This window comes from Channa argus, chromosome 3 (assembly GCF_033026475.1).
Source record: "Channa argus isolate prfri chromosome 3, Channa argus male v1.0, whole genome shotgun sequence".
In the NCBI taxonomy this organism is placed as follows: Eukaryota; Metazoa; Chordata; class Actinopteri; order Anabantiformes; family Channidae; genus Channa; species Channa argus.
Window position 1 is genome coordinate 15,574,908 of NC_090199.1, and position 22,121 is coordinate 15,597,028.

Consider the following 22,121-nt stretch of genomic DNA (forward strand, 5'->3'; position numbering starts at 1 on the left):
ATTGCACAATTATTAGAATATTTGGAGAATCTTTTTCTATTAACTAAAACATTCAGTGTTTAAAACAAAGACTGAGCAGCTTTAGTCTTGAATGTCCTGAAATCTCACATTTTATTGGACCATTGGTTGAGTTTTCGGTCACAAGAACATACATCATTAAGGTTTTGTTTTACATATACAACATTCACTGCACTAAAAGTGTTGTCATTGTGATTGATATTGTCTGTGCAACTCGGAATTCCCTCTGGTTATGGTTAGAGAAATAAATGTGGCTGAGGAAGGACTTTTTTTAACTTTAGTTGTTTTGAAGACGTGGGCTGTATCTTCAGGTGGACCTCAACAACCTCAATCAAATATTTTAATTATTCCATTCAAAACTACATTGACATTATTGCCAAGATTAAGATCATTTTCAACTGGACCTGGATAGAAGGGCGACTTACACCCGTTTCAACACTTTCAGGATGACTTGTTTAGCGTTGATTAACAACCAGTGCACCGTGACTCAGAGCTTATCAACTCAGGAAAAAGTGACAAATGAGTAACACGTAAATAAATACATCAAGGACACACATCCATAAACAGAAGAAACAACTAAAACCACAAATATCAAAAACTTTTTAAAAAGATGTCTTAAAACAGAAAAAGTGTGATCCCAAATGTTGGTACAGTTGTTTCATATTGGTGTGTGAAACAGCCTTTTAACACATGCCATTGTCAAATCTAATCAACATTGTGTGGCCAAATGTAGTAACCGATATCAGTGCAGTCATCACCTAGGATTTTACCAAAATAGGTATGACTAGCAGCTACAACTAAAAGGTGGTTTTACCCATGTAGTTAGGTGCAACACATATCAGATGTGTCATTTTATGCATACAAACTACAATAAAAAAGTATTGATGCTTGTCAGTAAGACAAGTGTCAAAAGTAGCAGTGTGGTGTTCAATAATGTTTGGGGATTAACCCATACCTTATGATATAAATATTCTTGTGAGGCAGTCAAAGTGACAATGAAACAAAATAATCATCTGCAGATGCAATAATAATCAGCATCTTTGGTGGTTTCTCTTTTATTCTTTATAATAAAACAATTATGGGCCGGACATATTGCTATAAGGGAAGATGACAAACAACTGACAATTGTTGGCATTATTTTCTGCCAATTGGAGAACTCTGAAGATGAAGATGTGATGCCTAAAGACTACTAATCCACTTGAAGGCCTTAACAGAAATGAGACTAACAGAGCTGAATCCAGGTTTTCCGTAAACGTAGTTTTAGGTCAGAATCACTGCCACAAACAGAAAGGTTATTAATCAATTAAGGCATTTAAACAGACGGTGCTGTGTTTTTGACCAGAGTATAAAACAGAAGAGAGAAAATATATGTACACATACAGTTAAGTGCTACTTAAGCAGCTTCATGTTCCACTGGCTGAATCTGAGGCAAGAAAAACTGGGACCAGGACTGGCTTTTTCTTGCTCATTGTAGTACAGGGGGCTTGTGTAAAGGGGGCTTGTGCACATGCCAGGAGCTTTACTCTTGTCTGAGAACATCCAGTGGGAAAACTCTTGGCCCTGGCCCACTGGGGTATGATAATTTACATGGAAAACAAAAAACAAAAAGTAAAGACACAAGAGGTGGGGATGACATTTGGCTGTCAGGGCGTCTCTCCATCGTGGCTGAAGTAGTACCTGACAGGAGGACCAGGGAGATCCTCGTCTCCATCTGCTTCTGGAGCAAATGACACTGTGAGGTCAACATAGCGTCTGTCCACTGAGGGTTTGATCAGCTTCTGCATACTGCAGTGAGATGACGAGACAAGAGAGAAACTGAGAAGTCTGATCAGCTTAGGCTGCACAATGAAACACTTCCAGTTATCTGAAAGAAGCAAGATCTGACATACCTTTAAAATGCTTTACCAAATATTTTTAGTCCAGCAAAGATCCAAATTAAAGAAATTAAATACCTATATAAGGAAAATATCTTTCTTTGTAAAGTACTTACGTCAGTTTGAGTCTCTTCGAGTGCCCGGGCATTACAGGAACATAGAGCATCTTCACACCATGGACGACAATAGTGGGTTCAATTCCATACTTTTCCTGAGGTAAAACAAAAAATACTCATAAAATGTTATTTGATAAAGATGAACCAAATAGGTGCAATAAAAAAAACAAAACATGATTTGATATTGTGGCAACTGCGCCTGAATTGTTGATACACCAACAAAGTAAAATATGATTAATTGTTCATACCCTGACTGAATTTATGAAGTCAGAGAGAGTGAAGTCCTCATGGCCAAAGACAGTCCAACAGTCCCAGATAGAGAAGTAGATGTCATCCCTGGAAGAGAGACAATAGAGCTGTAACAACTTTGCATTGCAGTAACCATCGAAGCTGGTTGCTGAGCTGCTGCAATATTAGCAGGCTGTGGTAAGAAGTGTAACTGAATTTTCAGTGTGTACATTTAAACACAAAGCTATGTTGCCAGTGTTTTCTCACATTATCTAGCATGAAAGATGGTAAGGCTAACCAAGTGTACATGTACCCTACCTGATGAGGGTCCGTTTAACTGGGGCGGGTTCAGTTAACACCACTACAGGTATGGCCAAGTTAAAGAAGCAGTTTTTAAAAGATTCAAACTCATAGCCTCCAACCACCTTTATCAACTCGAGAGCCACCTGAGTACATATAAAAAAACAAAAAAAAACAATTCATCCACACCTTCCAAAATATGTTGTATGTACACTAACATTGTAATAAGACTGAACAACTGGAAAAAAGTCATATCATCTTTTAAATCCACTTTTCTGCTTCTTAATTTACGTTGAAATGGCAATGCATTGTCAATTTTCGGTTTGGAAACAATGGCACCAAGTAAACCACCAGTATATGGAGAAAATGTATCTTTGTGAATAAGAAGGTCTTTGTGTAAAGTCAGTGTAAATTTCTTCACAAGACAAGCAGACTAATAATTGTGAAAAAAAACAGTGAGAGAATGCTTCAAGTTACTTACCAGTCCTGCCACAGCAGCTGTTGCTGTGGCGATGGCAGGGATGATCTTGCCAGCGATGCGTTTGGTCTTGAGTCTGTCAGCTGGCTCGATAGAGTACATCCTTGCTCTGAGAGCAGAGGCTGATGTAACAAAGTCCATGTGGCCGTTGCTGTCATCGTCCTTTTCAAAGTGCAGTGGACTCATTTGCAAGTTCTCTACAGACAACATGTGAAAGCACAGAGATTGTCCCTTTATTATAAAGGCATTTTAAAGAAGATAACAATTATACAATAGTTAAGCATTGTGACAAAAGCAGAGTTTAATTTTAACCATCATCTCGAACACGTCAGTTTGGCTGTATCCGTCCTTGTTTTTGTACCTGGTTGGACACCGTCAGTAGCAATAGCCTGCTCCAGCTGTGCGATAGCCTCCCTTTCCTCTTCACTGCTTAGAGGCAGCTTGATTTGATCAGGCTTCTTTGCGGTCTCATCTGTCTCTATACTCTGGAAAGGGACACAACCAAAACAGTTAAGAAGATTTAGATATTAAGAAAGCAATGAAAAGAAAACAGATCAATGCAGAAACTTACTTTCTCTGAGGGCCTGTATTCAGAAATCTTGACATCAGAGAGAATCTTGGTCACTGCCTCTACTGAAAGGTCCTGGTCAAACGATATGAAATGTCAGTGAGTCTGCAAGCGTGTGATAGTGTAAACCTGACTGTTTATGACCTACCTTTTCTGAGTAAGGGATGTTGTTTATCCCTGCAAAGAGCCGTGCAGAGCTGACAATGAAAGTAAAGTGCCTGATGGGAATAGAGGATAGTTTGGCTAGTTTTGATATAAAACATATGATATAAGCAATGCTTAAACTGTAAAAACTGAGAAAATCTCTACTCACAAAGGGTCTTTCAAGTCAAATTCAATAGGTGCTGGAGGTCTTTTTGGGGACTGCCAAAACAAACCTAAGAGAAGGACAAAGTTTTCACTGCTGCTACTTTCATGTACACTTTTAAATGCTTAATTTAAAGCACAACTACACTACACTTGTAGTTATGCATAACAAATTACTGTGAAATAATTGTCTTAATTTATAGCTATGCATAAAAACTTACTTCCATCTTTTAACTTTGTGTCCAAAGGGAAAGAGTGCAACAGTTGTAGGGCCTACATAAAAGAAACATCATTCAGCAATGCAACTACTGTACATACATACATACATACATACATACATGTAAAATGTCTTTGGTTTCAACATGCATTTCCATGTGCACACCAATTACCTTTCTCTTAAAATACTTTTCAAATTTTAGACGGGCAATAGCAATGCATTGTTTCCACTGTTTAGGCCGTCTGCTTAGCAGCTTAATGACCTGAAATGACCCCTCCAGACTTTCTCCTGCTTGCATTCTCTGTAAACAATAAAAAAACATTATCTTTAATAATACAGCCCATTATTAGCATATACTGCTGTGTTAAATAATAAATAATTTATAAATAAAAAAATGTATAAACATATAAATTCTTACCTGTAGCACCACTTCAGCAGAGGAGTGGGTCTCCCAGAATGAACTGTACACAGAGGGCTTGTGCACAAATGCATTCTCAAACTACACACATACCCAAGGGAAAAAACAATAAAATTGGGGAACTATAGAAACAGATACTTTCAAAAATAATCAAGTGCAAATGGGAGAGGATTTCTGTTGGAGTTTAACTGAATCCGACCTTGTCCCTGGCCCACTGGATGGTGTGCTCTATGACAGAAGGGAAAGACTTGAGAGTGCAAAATGGGATTTCCTCTTCTGGGGGGTCTCTCTGAAAAACATATAATAATATACATAAGTACTTGGTATAAAGCCCCTGCCTACAATGTAAAGGAGTAATGCAAGCAAAGAACAAAAATATAGTTTCTCACAGACATACTCACGTGGCTATTGTAGGACTCTGTCAAATTTGGCACAATGATTTCAGTGTGTCCTTTAGTTCCCATGGTGCCAGAGTCAAGGAGAGGCCTTTGATTGGATATGCAGCGGCTGCAAATGAAGAAAAACAATATGAGTACTTGAAAAAATTAGTAAATATCTCACAAAAATTTGCCTAACTCCAACAGTATGTCATGTCATAAGAACAATATATATATGTGATTGCGTGTGGTTTTAGGCATTAAAAAAAACTTATTGTATTAATGTAATAATTTTATTAATTTCGTTAATTTTGCACTAACCTGTCTACATATCTACGTGCTTCCACATTATCCAGTGCAGTGACCACTAGGTTCAGGCGGGAGTAGAAAGAGTCACTGTAGATGTTCTCAGTAGCTGGACACACCTTATTAAGGTGAGCATCCACCTGCAGGTCTGGGTTGATATTGCGACTGGCTTCTGCTGCTGTGGTACTCTTTGGTTTCTGAGACACAAGAAAATGTGCATGGCTGTGTTTAATGTGTGTGCGTACTCATCGTGACTCAAGCAATTTAATATTTATTGGACAGAGGTGGAAAAAGACATCTATTAACCTGTATATGCTGTGGTCTAAAGAGAAACTGCCTGTTGAGGTTGGACTTTTCAATAAGGTCTGGATCTGTGATGCACACCTGAAGATAGACAGATGCTTCAGTAGTAAAAAAAATATATATACTGTAATGCATAATGAAATGCAGTAAGACAGGGGAGAGAACAAAAAGAGAGTAGGAATGCACACCTCTCCTGAACTCTGAGCCAATCCAACCCCAAGCAGGGCAAAGTTTTTTAACATCTCACAGCCAATGGCACCACAACCAACCTGTAAGAGAAATGCGATCATTTAGACATAAATCTTAAGATAATTCATTTTGAAAACACATTTAAAATACAAAAAAAATCTTACCATGAAGACCCTGAGCTTATGCAGTTCGAGACACATCGATTCACCAACGCAAGCTCGTAATCCATCATAACGATCACCCCTGGCCAAAAACTCCTCTGCAGGGAGAGACTGGATTGGTCTGACAACTTCAATGGCATCAAGATAAAACTAGACACAGAAAAAATGGAGAAGGAGATTAAATTAACAGTTAGGGTTAAAGTTACTAAAATATATGCAAGGATGCTTAACAAAATGTAGTAAGAACTTTTCAAATTAACAGTTTGCATTGATGTGCTACAACAAAATGGCTGAACTACTAAACTGTCATATTAGTTTTGCTTCTTAACAGAAGGGCTGCAGGGAAAATATTGTTGCAACTTACCCACTGCTGCAGAGGTGCAAACTTTCCTGTGATGGCCTTAAGGACTTCCTGGCTTGCTAGACCTCCTACAGCTGCTGCTAATGGAGGAAGAGTTCCTCTTGCTGTTCTTGACAGGCAGCGCACCAACTCATCATTCACAGGAGCCTTGGAGTAAAGGGAGAGGAAAATTTAAATGTTGGGGTATGTGTACAATGAGTTTGTGCACGTATCTTTGCAGGTTCAAAAGCAAAAAAAACATGAAGAAGAAAAAAAACAACTCACTTTGTTCCTGAGAATTGCATTCACTTCCTCAGTAAGTTTCAGTAAAACATCAGCATCCTGTAAACACCTGATTGTATCAGAGTAAAACAGCTCATAAGTGAACATGACACAGTGAACAAGTTCTTGCACTGATATCCTTGGCTACTGTTCGAATACAGTAAACAGAGCAGCAGTTTGGATCCAGATAGTGAACAGCAGAGAAATATTTTGGTTACCCAGTGTTGGGAAGTCTACTGTGTTGCTCCTGGAAGCTGTCAAGGGCCAACATGGCTGCATGGATCTGTAGTGGAGCCTGATAGGTAGACATAAAAAGGAATTGTGAGGAAACTGCTTGGCCAAACAAAAAATGACAAATATGCTGGAGTCTGTACCAAGGTTAAGTGACCAATATTTGAAGTATTTGGCTAGTTAAGCTAGGTAGGTTAAAGCTGTTAACTCATGGAAGCGAACTACTTGTCTGTCAACACACTGTATGCCATGCTTTTAATACATAAATAGTGTTATGCCCATATAGCATTTTTCCTAAAAACTGACTAGTTAGTATATTTGACCCTAACTTAACCTGTCCTGATTTAGCCTTTTGATTATGTACTACCTTGGTCTCGAGCTACCTAAAAATCCTATAAATCCTTAACTTAGCCAGCTAACTAGCCAATTAAGATTGCACTGTAAGTTTGTCTCCAGGGGCAGGTTTACATGCTCACCTGTGGTTTACTGAAGTCTGGGGTCAGGACCTGAGGATCACACAATTGTTTCTCTATTGTCTCCTGAAATGCATACATGGAAAATCACAAACACAAGAGACAATTTGCTTATTAGGTTTGTATGTTTGTTTTCTTAAACTGTGATATTTGTGGTTGCCTTGGCAAGTAGTTAGCTTACAAATCTGTACGTCTTAGGGGTTTTCACCAGGACAAAGAACCCTCCATGTGCATATGATTGTAGTTGGGATGTATCTCCTATTGCAAAACTGTGAGGGGAGAGGACTAATACCACACACACACACACACACACACACACACACACACCTCAGATTACTACACTATTATGTCCCCTTATACAAAAATGATCTCACCAGATCTGATCTTGAATTTATTCAAAATATCTATTTGTTTAATGTGAATAAATATTAATCAGAACATTCTATAACGGTGCTTACAGTGAAAGCACTGTAAAGACCTTTAATGTACTTAAACCCTGATCTGCAATTCACACCCAATGCTGTACCTGTCACTTGTCGTGCAGTGCCATTCAGTTCAACCATGCCATTGACTTCTCTGAAGACAACACTTTGGCCTGTCTGTAGGCCATGGTGTTGGTTGTCCATGCAGGTTACCACCCCTGGATTGTCCTAAAGTGTCCAAATTCAAAAAGAAAATCATAAAAGTTTTAGAGCAGATGTTCTTTGTGGACTGTTAAAGTGTTACTGCTAGATTTTCAAAACAGCAGTTTGAAAAGAACAATTTAAGACAATGCGAAAATCTGGCAACAAACAGAAATGTAGCTCATTATTAGTAATGGACACGTTATGGGACCTATAAGACTACCTGAGTAATACTTTGGATGAAAATCTCCTTGGGCTCTTCTCCTGTGGGATCAGACACCTCAAACTCCTCTCCAAAGTCACAAAACACCCGCACACAAATGCCATATGCATCACAGCCAATGAACTGGCAAGGACAAAAGGCAGCACAGTTTGGTTAATACACAGGGAAAAGATTTGGTTAATATTTGACTGTTTGTGCATTCCACGTTCCAAGTCTGTAATGTGACTGTATACTTACTCTGATGGAGGGTTGTTGCGAATGGCAGAACTCATTTATTCTCTTCTGTAAGCTCAACCTGGTTTCAGTCAGAATCACACACTGTAGAAGCGATAAGAGCACACAGACACTGAACTTTACCAGCTCAAGGAGAGTAGAAAACAGTGTACAAGTAAAACAGTAAACAGCTAATGTAGATAGCCCATGGGGCAGTAAGTAACAAGATACATAATAAAAATAATCAGAATCCTCTGAATATTTTATCAAATCCTAATAGGTTTGTCAGTTATGACCCGTCATATTTTGACCTTTAGCTGTAGTATTTCCACCATCTGGGTTTGTCCAGTTTTCCCATAATTTGATGAACATACAAACACTACATACTGTACAATTTAATCCACACACATTTCTACACATATTTTTGAAAACAAATTTAAAGAGATAAAGTGTGTGAACTCCAGATTCCAGCTTTTTTTTAACATTATTATAATCCAGATTCTGAAACAGCAATTCTTACCTGATAATTTGGTTTACACACAAACACTACATACTGAACAATTTAATCCACACACATTTCTACACATATTTTTGTAAACAAATTTAAAGAGATAAAGTGTGTGAACTCCAGATTCCAGCTTTTTTTAACATTATTATAATCCAGATTCTGAAACAACAATTCTTACCTGATACTTTTTGAGAAAGCTGAGATCAGTGTTATCATCCAGAGCAGAGGAAGACATGTCAACATGAACATAAGGGTTCAACTCTGCAACCCGAAGGCACACTGCCTCCACCCTGAGGATGGCCAAAACATAGAAGAGTTTGCTTATGTGTAAAATTACAAGGTGTGAGTGGATGCTATATCAGACCATGACCATTCAAATCAGATGTTAAGAGAAACAGTTCAGGTTTGTAATGTGTAGTACCTCTTTTTCTGGCCCAACACATCCTCTTTTCGGATAAAGAAGTTTGAGCCCAGATCCCAGATGTCACATTGCTTTGTGTCATGAAGGGTGACTGCCTATACATAAGCACATACAGGGACAGTAGCTAAGGCACAAGTTAGACTGATTTTCAAAATACTTCTGATACTCGTTAGTGTCATAGTATTGAACAATGACTGTATTTAATGAGAGCACTTACCTTTACACCAGCCAGGACAATATTCTTTGCTGTGACAAGGAGGTCATATTGTTTACTGTCACTTGACAAAGCAGATCATTTGAATACAATTGTACACTACTGTGATTGCCAACCTACCTATCTCTATCCCCAGTCCTCCCATTCCACTAAGAAAGACTGAAGATTGGGCCATCTGGTGCATAGCACTGTCTCCCAACACATACCGCTGGCGGCTGGAGGAGAAAAACGTAGTGAGGGTATGAAAATCAGAGGACAGTGAGGAGCATCAACTTAATATAATTACACTGACTGCAGTATAAAGCATAGCACTGCCATTTGGTGCCTTTGGTGTGAATCATTATCTTTAATCATAACAGAATTAAATTAATTCAGACTTGCCTGTAAAGAGAATCATCGATCTCCATCGAGTCTGCAGCCATGCTGGAAGGGGAAGAGGGGGTAATTCAACTGTGTCGGTAATAGGTTCTATACCTATTTGACATATGAATATACAGACATTGTTTAGCAAAGCTAAAAAACGTTTTAGATGTTTTCGTTAAGGATCTAAACCAACGCCCTGTTGTGGGTTAGCTAAACGGCTAACTAAACGGTTGCTCATGTCGGCTACTTCTTGTTGTGTTGTTAACAACGATCAAATGCTAGACGCTAAAAAGCCTTAAATTGACTAATAAATAGATTTCCTTTAACAATTAAAGGTTACGGTATGTAGCTACTGTATTAGCACTGGTTGGTTTGTGAACTGCTGAAGAAGCTTAGCTGGTACGCCTAGCTAGCACTGAGTACCACTGGTGCCGGTGGCGAGAGGACACTTGTCATATACTCATTAAAACTAATAGCACATACGTTAGGCACTAAATAACTCCTCAAAGTAATCAGTTGTTTTGGGTACTATAAGTCTTTCAAGCAAGACGAAAAACTGGTTGGTAATACAGTTTAAAAAGCAAATAATCAATAATCCGCTACCTGTCAGTATGCGCGACGAGCTGTAGCGAATGAATGGCTGTGACTGGCTAAAAACTTAGAGTAGTTCCGGGTTACCACAGTCACATGATCCTGATCATCCAATAGCTTGACAGGCTTTTTCAAAGCAATTCATTTGTTTTGAAAATATTACGTCAGAAAAGTTTATAACGCCAACCAAGCGCACTCATTTTACCCATACATAAATACCTTTTCTATATCTTACAAATCAAGGAAAAACAAGAAAACAAGAAAACACAAGAAATTGTTTATATAAGAATTCACAGCAGCTCCCACCAATATAATAGCAATTCTTCCTAAAAATACTTACAATACATCCCTAATTAATATATTTTTTTAAATAAATAAATATACATATCCAGTAAAGTCCAAACATATCATTTGTTTTTGTATAACACCAAAAAGTTGTAAACTTTTTTTTTAACTTAAAGGTTTTTTTTTTATATATCAGCATGTGTATTTATAAACACCTGGATTGGACATCAGTACTCAGTTGTTAAACCATGTTGGGATAATCATTTGAAATAACAAAACAAACAACAACAACAAAAGAGAGAACAGATTGTTTAACCAGTTCCACCTGAGAGTGCAGAAAATGCAAAACACTGTTTGGGACCTCCACTGTTTAAAGAAACAAAGGTCAACAGCAGTGAGTGAAACATTTACATCCTACCAACTACTATTCTGAGCCAGTCCAGGCTTGTGTAATTTATCTGTTTGCAAGTCTGCTGGTCCGTGTTTGTGTTTGGAGGATAGATTTGCCCCGATGTGCAAATCAGCCAAAATGTGACTTCCTAAAACTGAGGATGGATAAAAACTCATTTTCGTTTATTCATATTTAGTTTTCATATTACATATTTAGTTTTGGCAAGGACAACGAACCCCACCTCAGACTTTACAGACGTCCTCCCTATAATCATATTGGTCAGAACAGACACACAGAGGAACCTCCCCCCTGACCTTGAACCAAAATTGTCCACCTGCACAAACAGACCCTAAACTCCAAAGAACTACTTTCATTGCACAAACGTCTGCCCACAGTTTTACTCTCTCCTAGCAATGTGGTGTAGTAGTGTAGCACTGTGTCGTCTCCAGAGGATTGCTGTTACTCCACTGAATATCGCTGGGTGTCTAACAGGCAACATCAGGAGAGAAATGTCAACTCTGCCGCGGGTGTATGTCACCCGACAGATACCCCCCGAGGGGGTGAAGATCCTATGTGAATCTGGACAGTGAGTTTTGGTTTGATGTTCAGTCTCCTCAAATTTATGATTTATATATTTTATGACTTATTTCATGCCTGCTGTAGTGGATGCAACGATGATAAATTTTTGTAGCTTGAATCTCTGCTTTGTAAAATTCATCATTTACTTTGAGCAAACTGCCCTGCTAACGTTTGCCCTTAGGTTGATCAAATAACACTGGGAGCCTAAAGGGTATTCTTTTACAACAAAGAACACGACATGTCTTGAGACACAGTTTGAATGTCAAGTGTGTCTAAGTAAAAGATTTAACGGCATTACGATTTGGTGTAGCCAGCTTTTCAGTATATATGTGTACGCTGTTAATGCTTTAGTATTTTTTCAGCAAAAAAATAATAATTTCCTTGTATACATCATAAAGAACAACTATCTTTGGTCATTGTTTCTGTTTACCCAGGGTGCAGCTTGAGCTGTGGGACTCAGATGATGTACCTGTGCCCAGAAAAAAGCTACTTGAGAAGGTCAAGGGTGTTGATGGTCTGCTCTGCGTTCTGACTGAGAAGATTGATGCAGAATTGTTAGACGCTGCAGGTCTGACGATAGTCTTCGATCCAGTTAAATAGTCCACGTGGAATGAAGAGTGTCTCATCTTTGTCACTGTGTTTTATATGCATTTACTGCTGCAGGTCCAAACTTGAAGGTCCTTACCACTATGTCAGTGGGTTTTGACCACCTCTCTTTGGAGGAGCTGAAAAAAAGGTGATCACTATTTTTATATTTAATGATAAACCAAAAATACTGTTGTGTAAATGTTTGTGTGTCCTTCTCCCCAGAGGGATTCGTGTTGGTTATACCCCTGATGTTCTGACAGATGCTGTGGCTGAGCTGACTGTAGCTCTGCTGCTCGCAACATCTAGGAGGCTCATAGAGGCCACACATGAGGCCAAGAGGTAATGATACACACAAACACAAATCTATCCATATACACATTTAGAAAATGCATGCATGAATAATAATCTTTAAGCTAAAAACATAGATAAATGTTTTCCTCTCTCAATGGTGGCAGTGGTGGTTGGGACACTTGGAGAACTCTGTGGCTGTGTGGATATGAGCTGGCCAACAGCACCGTGGGTATTCTTGGCCTAGGGAGGATTGGTGAGCATACACTAACTGATAGAATACACACAATATTTACATCAACTTATCACAAACCTGTCCTTTCAGTCAGTCTAATCATTCTAAGCCATTTGTGCTTGAAGGTGTGTCTATTGCTGAAAGATTGTCACCTTTCAAAGTAAAGAAGTTCATCTACACAGATGTGGCGCCTAGGCCAGACCTGGCTAAGGCCATCAATGCAGAGTTTGGTAAGGATCAAAAACATTGGCATGCCTGCAATGCCTTCAGAAAACATTTTGATTTGTTACACTGGGAAAAGCAAAAATCTAAGGAATAAAATTAGCTTAAAATAAATGTCCACATCCTATTGCTCCAGTGTCTATGGATGAGTTGGCAAAGCAGTCAGATTTCCTGGCTGTGTGCTGTGCTTTAACACCAGAAACAAAGGAGATCTGCAACAAGGACCTCTTCTCCAAGATGAAAAATACCTCCATCTTTATCAACACAAGCAGGTACCACTCAAGTCAAGCTTTAAAACAAGATACATATCCGGCGCTGCTGTCTTACAGCTAGCAGGTTAAGGATTTGCATCCCCAGCCAACCATGGCCTTTCTTTGAGTTTGCATGTTCTCCCAGTGACTGCGTGGGTTCCTCCAGGTACTCTGGTTTCCTCCCACAGTCCAAAGACAAGCATGTTGGGTTTATTGGAGACTCCAAATTGGCCATAGGTGTAAATGTGAGTTTGAAATGTAGCATGTCTCTGTGTTGGCCCTGAGATAAACTAGGGACCTGTCCAGGGTGTAAACCCGCCCCCCACCCCATGACCCTACACAGGATAAGCAGTTACAGATAACGGATGGAGGGATAGAAGATAAAAATTGACTGACAACGAAAATATAGTACCTGACATAATGATGGTCTCTCTGCTGTTTCAGAGGTGGGGTAGTGAACCAGGAAGACCTATACGATGCTTTAGTCACTGGGCAGATTGCAGCAGCTGGCTTAGATGTCACTGTACCTGAGCCCCTACCCACCAACCACCCACTCTTTACCCTTAAAAACTGTGGTAAGTTTGCTGAAGCAAATTTGGTTTTAAAGGGAACTTTTCAGGCTATTTCACTATCACCATGCTTAATTCTAACTTCCTATAATTTCTCTATTTCTTTAACTCCAGTTATTCTACCGCACATTGCTAGTGCCACTTATACCACCCGTAACAACATGTCTGCCCTGGCAGCTAACAACCTCCTACTTGGTCTGCGAGGTGAACCGATGATAAAAGAACTCAAGCTGTGAGAGGAAACCATTCCACTGGAATTGGATTGGCTGAATACTGGACCATGAGGTTATCTCACCATCGTTTTTTTTTTTTTTTTAACAGTGCATTTTTCCTAATGTTTGTTTATTTTTGACTCATTCTTGTATCGTGTCTGTGCTGTTTCGAAAAATGTCAACAGCAAAACAAAATGAATTTCATTGTTTTTTTATTCAGTCTTTACAACAACTGAACATACTGTAAATCTTCCTAGCCTTCACCAGTAAAGAAACAAACATTTAGTCCTCTCATTTTACACTATGTTAGGTACAAAAAAACAGAAATCCTTCAGATTTGGCATATCAACAAACACCCAGCTTTTCAAGCTAGAGGGTATAAGGCAGCAACTTTCACCATCAATTTAGGCATTTTACATAAAAATGTTTTCAATTTTGGCATACTATACAGGGGTAAGACAGTCAGTGCATTTTTTAGAGATTCACATTAAGACAGCACCATTATTTTTCCTAACAGGCCACTGTGTGAGACATGGAAGCCATTTTGATGGACTTAAGAGGATATCACAGGTACTTCTTTCCATAATGAAAGAGGAGGCTGAATTTGAGGAGGCAACACAGAGAAATTACATTTAACCATTTAAACTCTGGGGTCGACTTTTAAAGACTTTACTATATATTCTAAAGACTCACATGGTAAACAGTAGGTTAATTATCTTTATAGGGAGTACATTATACAAGGCAATCATACTTCTAAAATAAAATGTTAACATTATCAATTAACATGAGTCAAAGCAAACTGTTTTTGTGTACAGGCTAACAGTGTAAGGACCCTACAGTACAATAAGGTGCTGACTAGAAATGAAAGCAACGACTATGTGATGCCTGTTGACAGTGTAGATGACACACTTGCTGTATTGTGTCATCTACACTCACAATAAAGTGACAAAGTCAAAACACCTACTTAAAGTGTTATTTTTTTCAAATTTTTTTCAAGGAAACAGAACTTTACAACACTGCATGAACATTGATGCCAATTAACCAACTTTCTACTAATGATGCCGCTTCTATTTACAGCCTGCTGGAAGTCAGATGGTCCAAACTGAGTTGATAAGTCTTCTTAGTAAGTCTGGTCTGTCTAGATCTTATGCAAATCCTCTATTGATACAGTTGCTGGTTGTCAAACTTAGAGTATGACAGCTAAAACCTGAAGGTAATACAAACAAATCTCCATGCAGGTGAAATATTTCTCTCAAATTTTGCATCCTTGTTCTGTGTAGTTAAAATGCTAAAAATGGCTGTTAAACACATCATGTAACAGATATTAAAACCCTTGAGAGCTTGCAAAGTTGGACAATTTCACTACAGCAACATTTTCACATAGTTCAACATTCCAGTAAACATATAAGTTATAAAAGAGAATGATTTGTCTAAGTGCTTTTGTAACAGAGGCAACTGTAGATGTGTAAAGGGACATGTATAAAGCATTGATATCAAGTACAGTAGCATACAAATACACAATATTTAGTTCATGAGTTGTCTTGTCTCTTCTGCAATAGAAGAATGATTAAACCAAGCACAAATGTAAAATATTTACATTTCTAAAGCACTTTTTTAACAAATGGAGAACCTCAGTGATCTACAGAGTCTTCTTCAGACAACTTGCCTCTCAGCATAACTTTGCCTATCGGCAACAGTTGGAGCTTTCAAGTCAGTAATCAATACAGTAATCAATACAGAAACAATGTCACTTAGTGCCATTGAAATTTGACATTCCATTTTTATTAAATGCCAAATATATCAATGTTTTAAACGCTAGTGTCCTCAAAAAGAGTTGGAGGGCCCAGCAAATTCAGATAATGTCCTGCTACTAATCTAGATGGTGCAAAATTATCAAGTTTCTCTCGTTTTAAGTTTGCTGACTGAGAGTTGCTAGGTAAATAAAAATCAGGGTGAGAGGTTGATAAGAATTTTCCATTTCTCCAAAAATTGTATTTGGTAAACCACTCACTTTAAAATACATAAATAAGGGGGGCTTGGTGGATCAGTGGCAGAGCATTGGGTTGGGATGCAGAAGGCCGTAGGTTTAAATCTCACCGCACTAGGTGCCTGTGCCCAGCCACCAAAGGCCATCTTGGTGCCAGTACCAAGCCTGGATAAAATGGAAGGGTTGAACCAAGGAAAGGCATCTGGTGTAAAAACTCATGCCATGTGGCGACCCCTGAAGGAGCAAACCGAAAGCCGTTAATCACTGACTTTAAAATAATTGTATGAGTTACTCCTGTAGCCACATGAGGTGAGAAGCCCCCCCACCACAATCTGAATTATTGTTTCAGCTATTAAATTGTCAACTTTAACCGGTCTCCAAAACCAAACAGATGATAGTAATTCAAAGTTGACAAGACATAAAGGCAACTACAAATGCCAAAGACCTTACATTAATTTGAAGAATCAGGCCTTTTTGTTTTTATCAAGAGCAAAAATGGTTCTTTCCACAAGTATTATGTCTGGCACCTAAACTGAATCTGAATCACGGTGTACTCCAAGTGTACAGCTGACAGGACTCAACAGTCTACAACAAGTGTGCAATGAAAAATGTACACATAAACACGCTTTTTTACATGATTAACAACTCTTAAAGGACGCCTTTAGTGATTTTGAACTTGCTTCTTTTGGTTCTAGTTTGGGTGATACATGTACATAAATGCCATTAAACTTCCTTTTGACTTCCCCAGATCAAAATATCTCTCTACTTCTAGCCAATAAACAAATAAAGCAAATAAATTCTCCAGATGGTATTATATGAACTCTTAATGATGACAAACTCCTCCGAGGGATGTCATCTGGAGTTTTTCAGCTAGAAGCAGAGAAATATGTTAATAATGAAGTCAGAGGAAAGTTTAAAGCTATTAATGTACATTTACACACTAAACTAAAGCTGTAGAAAGCAATTTGAAAACTGGTGAAGTTATCCTTTAAGGTTTATGCTGCACAGCTGCCTCTGATTGGCAAACAATTATTTGGTTGATTTCAACAAGCATAACTATTGATGGTCAGCATGGGGAATCACCTCAGCGGATCCAAATTTCACTTAACAACAAAAGGTTGCACATGATTTTTTTCCCCAAACATGATATAGGCAACAGTGTGGCAGCTTTAAAAGCCAATTTTAGACTGACCTGGATCATGTTTGCAAAGTCCATGGGCTTCATATATTCACAATAATGCAAATATTTGTAACACTCTTGTGGTATTCCTACAGGGAGGTATATATCTATGGAATAGTAAGTTTCTTAGCCATAAATGTAGTATTTTTCCATGTCCTGCAGCCCTATAATTGTTTTACAGCCTAAATGTTTTTCCAATAGCTTCAACTGACTTAATGTATGTTTCTCCTGGAAAAGATAATAGTTTGCCATCCCCATCTTTGCTCTGGGATCAGAACAGAACAGCTGATCAAATCCAGGTGTCTGTCACAGCTTTAGGGAATTTGAATTCAGCCCTCAACCCTAGAGCAGGGAATTGGACATGTTACTGTTCTGCCAGCGAAGACAGGTTGTCTTTGAATGCTTGTATAGGTGGGAGGATTGGCTGAAGCGCTTTCCACATTTCAGACAAGCGTAGGGTTTCTCTCCTGTGTGGACACGGATGTGTTTCTTGCAGTCCGTCAAGGTGAGGAAGGTTTTGCAGCAGATTTTACAGGCATATTTCCTAGCTCCCTCAACCACCAAGACATTGTGCTCTGACAGAGCCTTCTTGCACTTGGACAGGACATCTGCTGAAGCTCGGGTTAGCTGAGGAGGGAGAGAGGTGGGCCTGCCGCTGTTTATGTCATAACCACCACTGTCATTGAGAAGCAAGGGACTTGTCAGACTCGAAGAGGAAGAGGCGGCATCCTGAAGAACACCACCTACCCCTTCGTCTCCTCCCATGCTGGCAGTCATTTTCGGAGCAATACGTCTGTAACCTGGATAGCCCAAAGCAGCTACGGTCGCCCCTCCAGACCCTCTTGATGGTCGTCCCAGAGAGTGAAGGCCCAGACTGGAGCGCTGGAACTCCAAACTAAATGGATCGACTGCTCCACGTCCTGCACTCACACTTCCTCCACTCCCCCTGGAGCTCCCCAAACCATCATGCAGGGGGTGGAGAAATAAAGAGTCAGGCTGCAAGTTGTCTCCAAAACTGTTTCGATTCTCACTGCTGAGTGAACCTGACTGGAGAAGAGAAGATGAAGCAGAACCAGATGGTCCAGCAGCTTCCTGTCTCAGCAGGAAGTGATGTGCTACCGCATCCCCAGTTGTTGTGTTAGGTAGCTCATCTTCCCCTGTAACCAATCCTGCACCGCCACTACCAAAATCTTTTGGGCTAAGAAAACTAGAAATACTAAAACCAGGTTTTCCAGTTATTCCATTATTACATCCAAAGCTTCCTCCGACTCCATTGCCTCCTCCCATGCTGTTTTTGAGGAGGAGCTGGGAGCTGGGCTGCAGCAGAGAGTCAGAGCTGGGCTGGGGTTCAGAGGTGAAGCTGCGGTCACTGCTCTCTGGGCTCAGTTCCACCTTCTCTTCCTCCTCATGGCCTCCAGGCTCAGCCGGGTCACTGCCTTCAGCCTGTGATGTCACATCGCTAATTTCATCTGTCGGCTCAGGTGAGCTTAGCGGCTCTCGTTTAACCACCACCTGTGAGAAACAAATGAGTTTCATCTCAGGCAACTTGGTATTTTAACTTTTAAAAACTAAGAAAAGACTAAAAAAAGAAGTGTCTCAACTAGATAAGACTTATTTGCATGAAATAAACAATTTTGTGGCAATCACATGCCATTTGTGGTAACAGTCTATTCACCTCATAATTACCATGTGGTCTTAGCAATTTAACAAGAGCCCTGACATTGTGTTTTACATGTTTTGCATGTTTTAGTAGTGTTTTGGCACAGCAACCTGTGTACTTGTTTGACTCAGTACATAGTTAGATAAAATCCCACATGGTGATAAATAACTTAAGGTCTTTATGTGTTGACCTAATTGACCTGAACAATGTGCTCCACCTGCCAGTGTAACATTGTGCCTTTTTTAAAAATCCGTCTCTATGGCTGTAACATCCTTTCTACTACTAAAATTTGACTTGTAAGCCTCACAGAAAAGCGAGGTTATTTATATGAAAATGCTCTTGCAGGAGGCCAATTGCAAGTTATGCAAAAGCCAAAACATTACCTTCTGTTCCTGCTCATCGGCTTCCTCCTCCTCTGTCCCTGATTTAATCTTCAGCCCTGCTCTGTTGTCCTGGTGCTCCTGTTCATCCATGTCCTCCTCCTTGCTCACCCCTCCCTGCGTTCTTCCCAAGTTGTCCCCCTCACAGTCTCCACTGTCTGACTGGCTGGGCATTTGAGGGTCATCTTGGGACACCCCAACTAGACCAGTGATTGCAGCATCCAATTTTGACTCGTTCCCCATCTTGTGGGAGTCCGGGGACAGTAGTGCTCTTTCATCTCGCTCTGCATTCACCCCTTCATCTCCTAACAACCCAATATTAGGAGCAGAGGGGCGTTGTCTCTGCCTGGGTCTCTCCTCTGACAGGCCTAGCGCGAGAGGAGGCTTGCGTTTGTGGAAGCGGCGGATGGGGAAGGAAGCTCTCTGTTCTACTCCTCTACTGCCAACTACATTTCCCACCGCATCATCCTCCATCCCACCCAAAGCAGAGCTCACCAAGCTAAGCCCCAGCTGCTGCAGCAGGAAGGAGCGCTGCAACTTTGACGTGGCAGTGTTTGCTGCAAGGTTAGCATTGGCTGCAAGAGAAGGATTCACTGTTAAGTCTGCTACTGGTGGCTGCTGCTGCCTGTGTCTCTGCTGGTCTTGCTGTGGGTGATGATGTGTGGGTCTGTCAGATGAGGGAGACATTGGGAGGGTGCGCGTGGTCAGGTAGTGTTTACAGGCCTTTACTACATTATTGAGGTGCAGATGTGAAGCTGCAAGGAGAATATCCATGACATTGCTCTCCCCCAGCATGAGTGTTGATGTGTACATCATGTCCACCAGAGCAGCAAACGCTTCAGCTGTCACCACCTGCACGTAAAGAAGTCACTGTCAGCATTATTTGATACAGTAGCAACAGAAAGTTTAAGATTTGTCAGAAGTTTTTACTCAGACAAGACTTGGTCACAGTGGTTTTCTCTAATGTTCTAACGCCAAACATCATGTTTTATTACCCCCCTTTCGTCATTTATCACTAAAACGATAAAGATCCTGACCTCACTGTCCAACTGGATCATGTTCATGCTAGAATCTCCCTCAGCAACAGTGAACAGGGCTCTGAAGTGGGTGCTGCACGCTGCCAGCACTGAGCGGTGGGCCTTAAAGTGTCGGCTACCCACCACGATGACACAGTCGCAAAGCTGACCGTGGACACGTTGATAGTTTAGCTGCTGGAAGATCTGCTCAAAGTGACCTGGGAAATCCATGGCTCTGAAGAGAGAAGCAAGCACAGATATTAAGGTTAAAACAAAGCTGGAACAATTAATCTAATGACTGAACACTGATTAACCAGTATATCCCAGTAATGCCAAACACTGTATTGGCTGTTTGCAATCTCTGAAATGTGAACACTTGCACTTTTCTCTGTTGTGTTATTGTAAGTTGTAGAATTTTGAACTATTGCTCAGACCAAGCAAGCAACCTGAAGACATCACCATGACTATGCAGGCGATGTGACAGAGAAGGCGCTAAGCCTGTGACAGGTGTATGATGATGGAGGCCTAAAATGAGTGCAGAGACTCAGTACAAGAAAGTAAACGTAGTGTTAAGAGTGAGGTGAAAATGACATTCATGCGCTAGGTTTGTCGTTGAGGAATGAAATAGAATGGGGGAGACAAAAAGCTTTATTGTGATTAAAAGCTTTCTATGATAATGCAAATCAAGAGCAGAAACATTTCTGTCGGATTATTAATTCATGTGCACAGGCGGCAGTGTTTAGCAATGCGCTTCATTTCTTGCCAAAACGAAATTTACTGTGAAATAACTGGCACTTTAATCTATGTGGATATAACTACATTTATAATAAAGTGGCTGCTACACTGTAGTGGCGTTAGCTAGCAAGTCAACACTGGTTGACACAGGACCAGTTAGCTAAGGCTACTAGCTAAACTAACGTTAGCATTTAATTGCCATTATATTTAACACCGAGAATCAGTATTATCAAACATTACCTAGAAATATCCGACAGCGCAGGAAACTAGAAGAACGGGCCTCTGACCTCAGGCTGACAGGCTAAACTTAGCTGGCTGCGGACCAGCAAAACGTCTCTTAGCTACAAAGCACACATACGGTCACCTGGATGAAGCGCGTGTCTATTGCCAAACAGCTTTTCTATTAAACGTAGCTCTGGCTGGCTAACATTTCTGCCGCTAACCCCCCTCAAGGTCCACGAACTGAGCTAATGTTAAGACTACAGCTTACGGATTGATCAGGCTGCCCGCGATGTGCGCTCACAGAGCCCGTTTCTCTCAAGCGTCTATAGGGGACTGCCAATCCCACCCTCCTGCAGACACTGTTCTAACGAGCAACAATAAAACAGGTACTGATCGCAACTCTCTATCCTTGTCCGACATGCACGGTTTATAATATCTAAATAAACTTCTACTCAGACGGTTTTCCCCACCAGACTCACAGGGTGGCGCTGTGGCTCAGTGCCGAATCCATGACCTCGTCGAGGTGAAGGGCTGCAGTTCTACTGTACTACCGCAGGGAGCCGCTGCTGCGCCAGTAGAGCCTGTGTGTCCAAAGAGTCAAGACAGTGTCAAGATATTAACCACTTTCACCGTATTACTTCTCCCTGCAACAGTTTGTTGCTTGACGTTACCCTTAATTTAAAAGCAAAGGCTTATTCTAACTACTGCCACTGTGGAGATGGAGATTTATATGAATCAATGTTATTGCTAGAGTATTTTAATTGTTAGATGATATTTGGCTATTTAGATTTACACTGTTACCCACAGTAGATTCATGAAATATTGTGCTAAAAGGCCAGATTTTGGTTTTCTTGTGTGTGTATAAATCTTGTGTATTAATTATTTATATATTTTTGTCTGAAATGCTAAGTATATAATAGCATTACAGCCTCCTTTGAGTACTTCATCTTCTGTTTTTTATTTATGTATAACCTGTTTAA

General features: G+C 40.1%; 3 protein-coding genes across 10 annotated transcripts; 1 reads left to right on the plus strand and 2 right to left on the minus strand.

Moving 5' to 3' along the window:
• Positions 1–1,043: 1,043 nt before the first annotated feature.
• Positions 1,044–10,413, minus strand: uba6 (ubiquitin like modifier activating enzyme 6). Of its 3 annotated transcripts, none has more exons than XM_067497117.1 (32): positions 10,354–10,413; positions 9,769–9,861; positions 9,508–9,602; positions 9,391–9,419; positions 9,174–9,268; positions 8,931–9,042; positions 8,269–8,349; positions 8,032–8,154; positions 7,712–7,835; positions 7,367–7,470; positions 7,189–7,251; positions 6,700–6,776; positions 6,485–6,551; positions 6,224–6,367; positions 5,863–6,009; positions 5,698–5,778; positions 5,513–5,590; positions 5,222–5,403; positions 4,925–5,030; positions 4,723–4,812; positions 4,524–4,604; positions 4,278–4,406; positions 4,110–4,161; positions 3,896–3,959; positions 3,731–3,800; positions 3,586–3,657; positions 3,376–3,499; positions 3,018–3,211; positions 2,555–2,682; positions 2,257–2,344; positions 2,009–2,103; positions 1,044–1,803 (listed from the first exon to the last, which is right to left on the minus strand). In XM_067497117.1, exons 2-32 carry the CDS (start codon positions 9,807–9,809, stop codon positions 1,662–1,664), a joined length of 3,078 nt encoding a protein of 1,025 aa, XP_067353218.1. In that variant the 5' UTR covers positions 9,810–9,861; positions 10,354–10,413; the 3' UTR covers positions 1,044–1,661. The 3 variants fall into 3 exon arrangements, 2 of the variants coding, with proteins under 2 accessions (XP_067353218.1, XP_067353217.1); XM_067497116.1 differs by having other exon boundaries at positions 9,769–9,810; positions 10,354–10,410; XR_010913848.1 differs by lacking the exons at positions 1,044–1,803; positions 2,555–2,682 and having other exon boundaries at positions 2,042–2,103; positions 9,769–9,810; positions 10,354–10,411.
• Positions 10,414–11,358: 945 nt separating this feature from the next.
• Positions 11,359–14,924, plus strand: grhprb (glyoxylate reductase/hydroxypyruvate reductase b). The gene is made up of 9 exons (XM_067497133.1): positions 11,359–11,603; positions 12,031–12,164; positions 12,260–12,332; positions 12,407–12,523; positions 12,640–12,728; positions 12,833–12,937; positions 13,066–13,201; positions 13,625–13,755; positions 13,864–14,924. The coding sequence occupies exons 1-9, from the start codon at positions 11,431–11,433 to the stop codon at positions 13,983–13,985; spliced, it is 1,080 nt and encodes a 359-aa protein (XP_067353234.1). The 5' UTR covers positions 11,359–11,430; the 3' UTR covers positions 13,986–14,924.
• Positions 14,702–22,010, minus strand: LOC137123437 (zinc finger and BTB domain-containing protein 5). Of its 6 annotated transcripts, none has more exons than XM_067497127.1 (4): positions 21,621–22,010; positions 20,329–20,419; positions 19,172–20,020; positions 14,702–18,640 (listed from the first exon to the last, which is right to left on the minus strand). In XM_067497127.1, exons 1-4 carry the CDS (start codon positions 21,650–21,652, stop codon positions 17,471–17,473), a joined length of 2,142 nt encoding a protein of 713 aa, XP_067353228.1. In that variant the 5' UTR covers positions 21,653–22,010; the 3' UTR covers positions 14,702–17,470. The 6 variants fall into 6 exon arrangements, with proteins under 6 accessions (XP_067353228.1, XP_067353225.1, XP_067353231.1 ...); XM_067497124.1 differs by having other exon boundaries at positions 20,206–20,419; XM_067497130.1 differs by lacking the exon at positions 21,621–22,010 and adding an exon at positions 21,410–21,608.
• Between the last annotated feature and the right edge of the window lie 111 nt (positions 22,011–22,121).

What these genes read in the sequence shown, in the direction of transcription:
- uba6 (XM_067497117.1), bottom strand. Translation starts at nt 9,809, where the DNA reads ATGGCTGCAGACTCGATGGAGATCGATGATTCTCTTTACAG. An exon ending in AGGACTGGGGATAGAGATAG is followed by an intron (nt 9,420 to 9,507) that starts GTAGGTTGGCAA and finishes TCCTTGTCACAG; the next exon opens with CAAAGAATATTGTCCTGGCT. An exon ending in CAGAGTCCTACAATAGCCAC is followed by an intron (nt 4,813 to 4,924) that starts GTGAGTATGTCT and finishes TATGTTTTTCAG; the next exon opens with AGAGACCCCCCAGAAGAGGA.
- grhprb (XM_067497133.1), top strand. Translation starts at nt 11,431, where the DNA reads ATGTGGTGTAGTAGTGTAGCACTGTGTCGTCTCCAGAGGATTGCTGTT. An exon ending in TCTTGGCCTAGGGAGGATTG is followed by an intron (nt 12,729 to 12,832) that starts GTGAGCATACAC and finishes TTGTGCTTGAAG; the next exon opens with GTGTGTCTATTGCTGAAAGA. An exon ending in ATCTTTATCAACACAAGCAG is followed by an intron (nt 13,202 to 13,624) that starts GTACCACTCAAG and finishes CTGCTGTTTCAG; the next exon opens with AGGTGGGGTAGTGAACCAGG.
- LOC137123437 (XM_067497124.1), bottom strand. Translation starts at nt 21,652, where the DNA reads ATGGATTCGGCACTGAGCCACAGCGCCACCCT. An exon ending in CTGAGCCACAGCGCCACCCT is followed by an intron (nt 20,420 to 21,620) that starts GTGAGTCTGGTG and finishes TTCTCTCTTCAG; the next exon opens with AGCCATGGATTTCCCAGGTC. An exon ending in TGATCCAGTTGGACAGTGAG is followed by an intron (nt 20,021 to 20,205) that starts GTCAGGATCTTT and finishes CTTTACGTGCAG; the next exon opens with GTGGTGACAGCTGAAGCGTT.